Source organism: Passer montanus, unplaced genomic scaffold (genome assembly GCF_014805655.1).
Source record: "Passer montanus isolate IOZ18808 unplaced genomic scaffold, ASM1480565v1 scaffold69, whole genome shotgun sequence".
Lineage (NCBI taxonomy): Eukaryota > Metazoa > Chordata > Aves > Passeriformes > Passeridae > Passer > Passer montanus.
In genome coordinates, this window is record NW_024372036.1 from 557,516 (window position 1) to 569,743 (window position 12,228).

Consider the following 12,228-nt stretch of genomic DNA (forward strand, 5'->3'; position numbering starts at 1 on the left):
TCTTTTCTTTTCTTTTCTTTTCTTTTCTTTTCTTTTCTTTTCTTTTCTTTTCTTTTCTTTTCTTTTCTTTTCTCTATTCTCTTCTCTTCTCTTCTCTTCTCTTCTCTTCTCTTCTCTTCTCTTCTCTTCTCTTCTCTTCTCTTCTCCCCCTCTGGAACCAGAGGCTGAATCCAGTCCTCTCCTCTCCTCTCCTCTCCTCCTTTCCTTCCTTTCTTTCTTTTCCTCTTCCTTTTCCTTCTGTGGTGTGGGTCCTTACAGATGATCAGCTCCCAACTCCACTGCCATGGGCAGGGAATGTCCCCCTACATCAGGTTACTCAGGCTTTGGACACTTCCAGGGATGGGGCAGAGCCCCACTACCCTCACAGGGAAGAATTTCTTCCTAGTATCCAATCTAAACCTGCTCTCCTTGAGTTTGGATCCATTCTTCAGGTGAACCAGTTATTTTTGAGACTGTTGAACCCATCCCAGGGCGTTTTCCATTGGAGACCCCTCCTCCTTTTTCCACCCCTCGTCACAGCTCTGGGATGACACAATTTCACCATGAGCTCCAGCCCACCCTTGGCTCATCTTTTCTTGTGTACCAGGAGTCGTGCACCATCACCTGGGGGCTTCCTTCCTTCCTTCCTTCCTTCCTTCCTTCCTTCCTTCCTTCCCTTCCTTCCTTCCTTCCTTCCTCTCACTAATTATTTAGAAAACCACTCAAACTGCTCTGTGATTCTGCAGTTGCCCTTAAAACCTCTCAGTTTTAGTTTCCACTAAGCTCTTTCATTCCCTCTGCCTCTAATGATGCCCAGGAATTATGTTTAGCTCAGCAAACAGATTAATAAATCCTGCAGGAGGGCTCATACAGAAACTGCAGCCAGAGTGGGCCTTTGCATTCCTCCCAGGACACTGCTGAAAGCTGGAAATGTTTCCAGTCCCTGGAGGAGAGGTGTTTCTTGTCCTTGTCTGTGAGTGGTACATTATAATACCCTGTAAATTGCAGGTAAGACCTCAGGGAGTAATTGCTGCAGGTTATTTTCAAATGTCCTGGAGCTTGCAAATGAAAAAGCATCCCACGGAACCTGGGCGTGTGAATAATTAAAGAGGTACCGTGGGACAAATAAACCTAAGCAATGAGAAGCATTGGACAGAAAATAAAAAGAGTTATGAGATGGCAAGAGGAAGTTAAGGACAACATTAATCTGACATACTTTTGAAAATATGCAATTATTTCTGCAGGAAGTGTTAACCTGCAAGCTGGCACATCAGAAAATGATGCCTGTGTTAATAAATGATTGAAACTGTTGAAGACTGCACTTTCAGCCCTTAAAGTAACAATAATACATCTCTAAACCCAAAACACTCTGTGGTAACCAAATGAAAAAATTATCTATTTTTATTAAAGCAAGGAATATTAACTAGCAGCTGGGATAATTTAATTTTGAAATAAGTTATTATATGAGTAGTTTTGGGTCACAGATTTCATAGGGAATATTTTAAGCCCTTAGGAACTTTGTCACCACCTCAATACAGTGAAAAACCCACTTCACTGGCCATCAGTGTCCATAGGAAAAAATGAAATTTTACCTGCTTTTGCTCACAAGAAAAGTGTAGCAGGTTCCTTTTCTGCCTGAACTACATGGAACAACAGCCAGGCATTTGCTCCAAATCCTGGTTTTCTGGCTTGCCAAATCCCAGGGATCCAATGGCTAAGGGGATTTTAAGTGCCTAAGGAAGGGGAAACTCTAAAATGTTTTACTTCAGGTATATCTTTTGTATCTGCAAAAAAACCCAAGTGACGCTTCTTTCTTTAGTGATTAATCAAAGATGTGGGATGCAGAACCCCTCTGAAGGATCACTTCTGATTTCATCCTGCAGACATTCATTCTGTAATTTGAAATCTTAGAGGAAAAGCTTACAAAATAATAATCTGCACTCTCAATTCCTGTGAGACTGTAAGACCCTTTGGTGATACACAGGACAAGAAATCTACTCAGGACACAAATGACACCGAATGGAGCAGGTGAATGCATCTACAGGGCCTTACTCGTCTTATCATCACAAAACCCAGTCAGCAGAGGAAGTTTATGTCTAACCCAGTTAAAACTACACCAGCAAGTTCCTGCTTGCCCCTTGAGCCATGCCACCAACAGAGATATTTTCTGCATCCACCTCACTTGACTAACAAATGAGCAGAAGTGTCATTACAGGCCTTGTAAGAATTTAATTTGTGTTTTCTGCTTGCCCACAAATGGCCAGCAGTGGATTTTCCTGCCAGGACAAGTTCAAAGAATTTAATGATTTAAAATGAAGGCAGAGTTAGCAAGGCAGGGAGAGAATGTTGGACTAAATCTTTGATTGTAGAGCTCACAAGAACTTAAGAAAATAGACCTCCTACATAAAGTGTGCAACTGGAGTCTAATTTTACCTAAGACTTGGGGCAGACAAGAATATGCACATGGATAACAGGGGCAGCAGTGTGGAAGAGCAGAGAATAATTTATCATGTGCCTGTGCCTTAATTTAACTCACCCATAATTCACCAGGTGCCTGTGCCATAACTCAGCATCCTGTGTGGTGGTGACATGAGGGGGAACATAGAGAAATAGAGATGGAAATGTCAATTGTAATAAAATCACTGTTGATTTTTTGTTAGTTGGTTTTTTTTCTGATTTTTGTTTGTTTGGGTTCCCACCCCCCCCTTTTTTTTTTAGTGTATACTTTTGCTGTCTTTTTGAAACCCAGGAGAATATACTTAAGAACTTTTAGATACTTCTTTTGTGGATATAAAGGATTAAAGTCACCTTTCCCAAGATATGCAAAAATGGATCATTTAACAAAGGGCAAAAAGCAAGCATTGATTACTTTCAGCTGATAAGCTGGAAAATTTGTAAAGTTTGTGAGTCTGGGGCATTTCTGGCCTGCTGAACAATACAAAGGTGGGGCTAATTTGTGTGTTTTTCTTCTGCTTTGTTAAGCCAGAGAAACATGTGGAGAATATATTTAACTGCACTTGATCCAGATAGAGGATAGATACATCAGCAGTCAAAAATAAATCAGCAGTTAAAAATCAGTATAAACCACCAACCTAGAGAATGTTCAAGTTGTCCAACAATAAAAAGAATCTCATTCAATAAGAATACAGAAAGCTGAAAGTAATGTTAAATTTGCAATTAAAAAGCACTCAAGGGAAAAGTAAATAGTATTCCTACTCATAGTACTTCAGAACAATTCTGGGTGCATGAAAAGAAAGAATTTGAAGAAACATAATACCTTGTTTATTCATAGAAAGCAGTCTCATCTAGCTAACAGCTGTAAAAATCCAATACTCTAATATTTGTGTAGGCACTGGCAGCACAGATCCCTGTATTCTTCACAATAACCTGTATTTCTTGGGGAAAGCTATTGAATTCCCTAGCCAAACAGATGATGAGTCAAGGTGTAGGCAAGTGGTACTTGTCAGCCTCTACAAGGAAAAAAAAAAAAGAAATCACAAACCATTATTTTTAAAGAGTTTGTTTTGGTGGAGAAAGGGGAGAATAGTAAATGTTTACTGTTTAAGCGGCCATCAGAATTACACATTGTACTGGAAAATTACACAGAGCACTTGCATTGCCAACCTTCACGTATTTGTATACACTGCACTGTCATTATCAAAAAAAAAAAAGATGTATTCTTGCAACAAATTCTTGCTTTTGTGTTTCACACACAAACGTAAAAGCTGTTTTGTCTAAACAGGCCGGTTTTCATGGGCAAGGATGAGAAGGAAGTGTGAATAAACAGTTTTACAGTTTTGGATTCAATGAGCCTGAAGTCTGGAAGGTGCTCTGAAGATGATGGTAATTTCAAGAGCATAAGAGAAGTTTAAGCACAAGAAAAAGAATGAAAAGTTGTGAGCAGAGCTGTGTAACAATGGGGTCATGGAATGGTTTGGAAGCGGATTTTAAAAATCATCCAGTTCTGACGTGGACAGGGACAATTTTCTCTAGAATGGGTTGCTCAGAGCCCCCTCCAACACCTGAACATTTACAGGGATGCAGCATCCACAATTTCTAGGGGACACCTGTGACAGGACAAAAATAAGCAAAACCTGCCAGCTTTGAAGGAAAAATAGTAAACAGTTGGTTTAATATTTTAACATTAGTCAAGTAACTCCATGTTACTTGACTAATGCCCTAAATTTACAACATACACAATAAATACACTGGAGGTGCTGCCTCTAAAAAGCTCAGGACTTAAAATAATGGACTTTGTAAAGAAGTGTTCACATGGAGGGAAGAGGGAGATGATAAACAATCAGAAGACCCTAAGCTAAGGACCTTTGAGGTCGGATATTCAAAAAAGAAAATGAAAGGAACTTTGAAGGGAATTCAGGCAAAAAACCAGAAGTGCTGAAAGGGCAGCTAAGGACCTTTGAGGTCGGATATTCAAAAAAGAAAATGAAAGGAACTTTCAAGGGAATTCAGGCAAAAAACCAGAAAGTGCTAAAAGGGCGCTGGAGCAGGAATTGTTTTGTCTCCCTGCTCTGTGCACAGAGCTCACCATCCCAAAATATGAAGCTCAGACCCCACACTAAAGCAGCACAGGATCTGAAATACATAAAAGCTAAAACCTGAGGCATCAGGTTTCCAAGAGTAGGAAAACGCCGCTTGGGCTCCATCTGGCGAGGAAAGAGCGCGGAGCAGGGACTGGGGACAGGGACAGGGATTTGTGTCCCTTCCCCATCCTCATCCTAGGGCAGGAACAGCCCTGAGTATGACCCGAAACCATCAGCAGCTCCACCTTGTCAGCTTCATGCTTTATCTGCTCGGTTCTGCCCCGTACTGAAATGAAAAGTTGAAGCAGGAACATCTGTAATTCGGGAATAAGCAGGAAAAAAATCACCTCGGAGCTAAACTTGGCTGCCTCCCCCTCCTGCCAGGGTCAGATGGGATCTACACAGCCAGAAGTTGGAACTGAGAGTCACAGGAGGAATTTGGACGGATATAATTGATCAGCTTGGAAGTTCTTCTTAACAGGATTTAAAAAGACACACAGAATAGGTTGAAAGAATTAATCATTTATTTTGCGCAGCATAAAATCTGATTTTTTTACATAGTGTTTATCTGAAAATGGCAAGACCTGAAAGTACAAAGTATCAGTTTTTGGAAAATTGAGTAATGAGGCTTGACAGTAAGTGGGACAGAGATCATAACTTAACCTGAAGATTGAATTAGAAAGACTAATACCCCTTTGTTCCAAAGTTTGATCCCATTTTCTTTTCAGTCAATGTTAAAAACATTGTCTAATAAAAACAAAACAAAACAACAGGTGAAGAAATGCCTCTGGAAGTTGACCTTAAAGGTGAAACCCTTTCCACACTTCCTGAATAACATAACAGTTATTGTAGTGTTAAAAGCCTTAAAAGATCTCTGCATCTCCATATAAAATTTGCAATAAAAAATGTGAACTACTTGTTTTCAGGTGTAATTCTTAAACACTGAACTTTGTATAGTTTATGCACACACAGAGTATTAGCTACCAAAGGAATTTTTTCCAGCACATATTGCAGTAATCCACACCTTTGTGCTATCCAGAAATTATTATTTGTCTTTTTATTACCTCTAAACATTCTCAGCTCTGGTTTGTTTTTTTTTTTTACCACAGAATTTTCCAAAGGACAACCATGCTGCAAATACAGCCATTTAAACATTCAGCTCCATAATCCCTCTCTGAAAACACAGGAATAAACAAGCCCTTTGCAGGTTTGACTTGGCCCTGTGAAAATCCCCCTCATCAGAGGGGGACAGGATGAGAGGATTGTTACAATGTCCTTTATTCAAGTGTTTTGCCTAAATACACATTGCTGTAAAATCAGAGCAAACTCAGTTGCTCAGCTGGAGTTTTTAGGACAAAAAATGTCATGGATGGAGCTCTCACAGCTCCTCGTGGTTCCCCTCTCCACCTCTGTACTTCCTGAGGATGGAGAAAAAGGAGAACATACAGGAGCAGGGCATATTTCCAAGTGGGATGTGAAAGAAGTCCAGGGATCATAATCAAATGCACAAAGGAGCTCTTGGCACACAGCAAAATTCAGGGACCATTGGCACAGGTAAAGTTCTGGCTCCAGTTCTTCTCCTAATGGCACTGCGAATATTTTCAGCCTATAGTTAATTTTTAAAACATTAAGGAACTGCTTTAAAACAGGTCTGTGAATGGTAAACAAGAAAAACATATATTTTGTTAGAAAGCTAAAATTGGAAAACAGAGATTTTGATCTTTTAGCAACGTTTTTTGGGGGGGGGGAATGAGAAGTGCACATAGAAGTGCCTAGAAGAAGTGCCTAGAAGACAAATCAGAAGTGCCTAGAGAAGTTTAAAACAGGTCTGTGAATGGTAAACAAGAAAAACAGATATTTTGTTAGAAAGCTAAAATTGGAAAACAGAGATTTTGATCTTTTAGCAACGTTTTTTTGGGGGGGGGGGAATGAGAAGGGGTGAATGGCCTAGAAGACAAATCAGAAAAATCAGATTTACAACCAGCGAATTAGTAGGACAGCAACTATGCTAAAATATGTTTACTTTAAGTGATTTTTATCAATTAAAAAAAAAAAAAAAAAGAAGGGGAAGAAAACATTTATTGAGGGTTACGTCTTTTTAAATTCCAAAAATTACCTTTTGTGTTTTACTTTTTGGCTAAAGTAAAATTCCAAATTCTGCTTGTGCCTTCATGGTCTAATCTAAAATTCCCAGCATTTCAAAGACTACCTGACCACAAAGATCCAGCCAGATACAAACCATTCTTATATTACTACTGCACAGTCACTGATATCAGCATGTTTTATAATTTCCTGTCCTTTCCTTTTCAAATGCCACTGGGGGTGAGAAACAGCACTGAGTGACATGGAGAGGGGAATATTCAGCAGCTGGGCAAGGATCCTCCCTAAAGATGATTGTGTCCTGTGTTTACCTGGGAGAGGATAATTCCCAGTAGCACCAAAAGGCACCTTGGAGTGCTGGTTTCCAAAATATCCAGGCAGGTGGAGCCTTGCCAAAGGAAGTGGGGACTGTTGGATGTTGCACCTGCAGCAGCTGCTGACTCCCTGTGGCTTTTGTGTTTTGGATCCACCTCACCCAAGGGTTTGGCTGAAGGCAAGTATTTCTGCCAGCATTCCCAAAGAGCCATAACCAGCATGCTGGATTACTCCCAAGCCTGGATTAGCACCTAATTGAGCCTGAAAAGCCAGCAAATCTAACTGGCTCAGAAGATTGCTCCTATCCCGTTACCAATCTGTCTTCACTTCCCTCAACAGCAGCAAGGACTTCAGCAGCCAGAAATGAACAATTTATCAATCACAGAGTCAAGTTTGACAGGAGCTAATGTCTTGGTAAAAAGTACTGCTTTTTCTGAAAAGGATCAATCTCATGCTCTTGCAATTCTTAATAAAGCTGAAGGCATCCTATTTATTTTTCTTTCTGTAATTTCTTTTAATTGCACCTCCACAGGTCACTGTGCCAACACCTTTCATTACATCACTGATATTGCTATTTCTATTTGTGTTTGAGATGAGGATATGACAACCAACACCAGCCCAGTTGTTGGAAACCCCTATGGAAATCAAAGAAACTTCCAGCAGCACAATCATTTTTTAATAGTGGAAAATTTAAGGATCTCTCTTTCTCTCTTTGGAAACGTGCAGTGCTATGCACCTCTCACAAGCCTTTTAATATTTAAAAGGAAAAGCCTGGTAGACAAATGGCTCATCCTTCAGTAAGACAAAGCCAGCCAATACACAGCAAGAAACAGGATCAACTCGTTGGTTGATTTTTGCTGATGAATTTTACAGCTGTTGACAACAGGAGATACCAAACCCCCTTGATACATTGCATTTAGGGTGATTCAACACAAACACAATCCTTCACCTCAAAAACGGAACAATCCCCTCCACCTAACTTCATTTACAGCACCTGAACAAAAGCCTTATTAAAATGCTCCATCTGTTTCCCTTAGCATTTAAATTGCTCCAAAAAAAATAATATTTCTAAAACTTGTGAAGGCAGCGGGATAGAATTAACTTATTCCCAGGGCTGGGCTCAAGTTTAACCACTGGAACTCCAACCACACCCCCTCCAATCCCTGGCGATGGCACCGATGGTTTCGAATTACCTGCGAGGCTGCAGCCAGGGGAACGCAGCTTTCTGACACTTTCCAGGGATGTGGTGTTACATTCCCATCAGGGGAGAGCTGGGTCAGCAAGAAATATTGATATTTCTTACAAGGGATGGTTTGGAGGGCTGTGATTTGAAGCATCCTGTCTTTCATAACAAATAAAGGATATTTTTCTGTATCATCTTTATTCAATGCTCTGGTTTTTTTCACTCCCCTTCCCTCCCTTTATTTATTTTTTTCCTTAAGGTGTGGTTTATTCTTATTCTAACCTGAAGCTGGTTAACAGGAACATAATATATCTCACAACATATGTATATTTTTGAAATATATCAGGGAAAGAGATCATTATGAGTTACCAAGTGACTACACTTGGTTATAGTGTAGTCTATCACTGTGTTTCATCTTCCATACAAAACTGCTCGAAAGCATTATTTTTCTTAATGTATTGTAGGCTAAAAATGAACCCTCAAGGGTTTCCATTGCTCTCCTTGTTGCCAGAGCAACAAAGCAATGCTCACCTGAATTTCTGCCACTGTAAGTATCAATTTACAAGCCCAGATGAAGTTTGTGCTGCTCACAGGTGCCACTCACAGCAATTTTACTACAAGACACATTTTTAGTGTGAAGGAATGCCAGGAAAACTCCAGAATATATCAGCATTTCTACTTGGTTATTGCTCCTCTTAATTCAAGTGTTTCCCTTAAAATATCTTGACCAAGGATATTCAAAGGGAAAGGGCAATACTTAAATCTTTTATATGAAAACCAGTGCACTAAGAAGACTGTTCACCAACTCAGAAGAAATCTCATAAAAAAGCCCACTCAGAACCTTTCCCAATAAATTCCTTCCTAAAACTCTTTGTGGTGAGGAGATAGGAGGTTCTGAGGTGAGGGAAGCAGTGATGAAACTTTTTAAGAGCACACAATTTGTTTTCACTTTCTGAATTGAAAGAGGGTTTATTGTTTAACACTACCCATCCAAAATCCAAACTTGTTTCTGTTTGAAACAAGTGACAGAAGCATAACTCCTCTTGCCATACTGTAGAAAAAGGAGGAACACAACTCTGAAGTTATTTGTTATGTGGAAAACCACAGCCAGAAGGACGTGGAACTCTTAATTAGAAGATGTTAATAAAGAGATATGGAAAATAGAACACTGAGAAAACAGTTAAGCTCTATGGCTTATTTAATGTAATTCACAATTTTTCTCCTCTTAGAAACGAAGAGGCAGAGGAAGAAGGAGACAATCTCAAAATTCCTTCCTGTCTCCAACTTCAAATTCCACAAGAAATCATTTTCAGACGTTGGATCACAGCATCAATTATTTCACTCTACTGAGCCAAGCAATCTGAAAGTGCAAGAATTGAAAAGAAAACCACAGGCACTTCCAGTTATGACATGAAAGACATAAGTTAGTTAAAAAAAAAACCCCACAGTGTTTTATTGTCACACACACGACGTGCACCTCTGTAAATGCACCATTCCTGAAAAAAAAATAAAAAAAATCTTTCCTTATTCCATGCAGAGTCAGATGCAGAGGCAGTGTGAATCACAGAGCTATATGAAGGGATTTTGGGCAGAAAATTGTCTAGGCAAGGGATTGAGAAATTCAGAGCTAAGCTTTTTTATTTCTTCATTTCCCATACAGATATGCAAACTGCTCTGCTATCAAAATGAAAAGGAATATTTTTTCCTTTTTTTTATGTATAAAAAAAATCCTCAGCCTTGCACTGTTTCTCTTTCCAATCCAAACTCTTAGGCCAGTGTTACAGAGAAGCCTGCAACTAGAGAAAAGAGAAATTGTCCTATCTGCAAAGAAAACACCTTGTTCTGACCTCAGCATGATGATCTGCTCTTGCAGAATGGAAGCCTGGTCAAATACATCCTCCCCTGCTCTCTCCCACTATTGTTTCCAGTCCCACCACGGGTTTGTTTTCAGCCAGGCAGGACACACACACTTTTCATTTGATGATTGATGCCAAACTGAACACCTCAAGCTGAAAAACAAGACAGCATAAAGACTTTCACTTCACAGCCTGTCCATAAAGACAGGTACTTCTCCTTTGAATTTCTAGGTTGCTGAGCTCAGCCAAATTAAAACAAACAAAAAAGTTGTTGTTTTTATATTGTTTTCTTTCTGTTACACTCTCTCTAGAAGTACAGCAGAACACAGACCTTGCTGTCTTGTCTGTCCATACATATGCAGATCAGCCTTTTCTAAATCTCAAACTCAGAAAAAAACAACAAAACCCCACACAAGGCGGGGGGAACTAAAAAGGTTTCTTTTTTTCTTTTTTTTTTCCTTTTTTTTTTTTATTGTACACCAAAGTGGAAAATCATGAAGTATTGATTTTTATAAAATCCCAAAAAATTCAAAGCCAAGTAGTTCCATTTGGTTGTATGGAGCATCTTTTGTGCTTCAAGACCAGTTCTAATCCACACACTCACCAGCGGTAGCATCCTTGTAAATTAAGAGAGGTAGTCTTGTTTTACTCTAAGGCTGAACAAGTTTGTTTCCCAGTTTTCACCACCTTGGACTATATTTTGTTACAGCTCTCAAGGAGGGTGACCCTCTCAAGTGGCAGCAGAGATCTTGAGGGAAAGAAACCACAAACCAACATTTCTTCTTGATCTCCCTGGCTTTTTCTCTGCTGCTTAAGTCTGACTTTTCTCCCTCCCCCACACCATAAGCACAGTTTCAAAATAAACTGATGTAAACAGAAAGCAGTATTCATTTAATGCAATTAATAAGAAAGATTATTATTTTTTTTTTCTCTTTTTCTACAGTCAGGGCTCGATTAGTTATAAAATACTGACAGCTCCTTTTTTTTTTTTGTGTGTGAAAGAGAGATGGACAATTTTGTTCAGACAGTGGAAGAACATCACGGCGTGGTTTTTTATCTTTTTTTATAAACTTGTTTTCTTTTTTTTTTTTGTGTGTGAAAGAGAGATGGACAATTTTGTTCAGACAGTGGAAGAACATCACGGCGTGGTTTTTTATCTTTTTTTATAAACTTGTTTTCTTTTTTTTTTTTTTATAGAAGGTACTGTAGAGAGCATAAAGGCTCACTGTACTGCAGTAGCAAATCCAGTACCGTAGCACTTCAGAGGTGGTTAACAGTGCTTTGGTTCAGAACCAGTGTTAGAAAATAAAGCTATAAAAGTCACGATGCAGGGTATTTGGTGGGATTTTCAACAGCATTTTGTAGGAACGTAGAAGGGACTGAGGAGGCATTGGCTTCTTCCCCTGGGCAGAGCTCTTTGTCCTTGGTCCCGTTTTTAAGTCTGTTTTTGGGATCCAGCCCCTCTCATTTCCAGCGGTGGCGCACGAGGGAGGACTCGTCGTTGACCACGTCGTTGTCCGTGTAGCGGTGCTGGCAGCGCGGCGGGATGAGCAGCAGCACCATCAGCACCAGCAGGATGATCCCACACAGGCTCATCAGGGCGTAGGAGGCGATCCAGAGCACGGGCTCGTGGAAGGAGACGCTGGAGACGCAGTTGCTGGCCACGTCTGCTGTGGTGAAAGGGCCCTCGATCTCAGAGACGGGCGAGCCGTCCGCTTCTGGGGGGGACAGAAAGGAAAGGATCAGGTCTGCAGACACCAGTTAAAAAGTGCTTGTGTATCCCTCTGTCATCACACATCTCGGCACACTCGTGTTTTACAACATTTCTCATTGCAATTAAAATGTGTCCTAGGTTGGAAATGGTTGTGTGTGTTCTATTCCTGTCTGTGGGGCGAAAAAATGCAAGAACCCTGTGTTTATAGAAAGGGACTCTGAAGCATAAGGCAACTGTGACTCTCTCACATCTCCACAGGCTGTCTAGGAGAGGACAGACATTTAAATCCGTCCAAACCCAAACCACTGGATCACTTTTTTACCTCTGCACTAATCTTTCAAAAATATCAATTTAAATATCCTACAACATCCACCCTGGTGTAGGGCAGGGCCTGGGCAGTTTTTTGCTTGTTTCTGGCATTTCCAACAACTGGAAAAGCACCTCAGGTGATGCTTTGATCTTCTGTCCTTGCTGTCTTCTTAGGGAGCAGCAAGAAGGTTCATCAGCTTCACAGATACCTGAAAGGACTTTATCCTAAAC

General features: G+C 40.2%; 1 protein-coding gene across 1 annotated transcript in view; it reads right to left on the reverse strand.

Moving 5' to 3' along the window:
• Positions 1-11,166: 11,166 nt before the first annotated feature.
• BACE2 (beta-secretase 2) overlaps positions 11,167-12,228 on the reverse strand; it is a 47,712-nt gene continuing 46,650 nt past the window's right edge. The window contains exon 9 of the mRNA XM_039729500.1: positions 11,167-11,692. Coding sequence (XP_039585434.1) covers positions 11,439-11,692 — 254 coding nt within the window. The 3' untranslated portion in view covers positions 11,167-11,438. The remainder of the gene's footprint in view (positions 11,693-12,228) is intronic.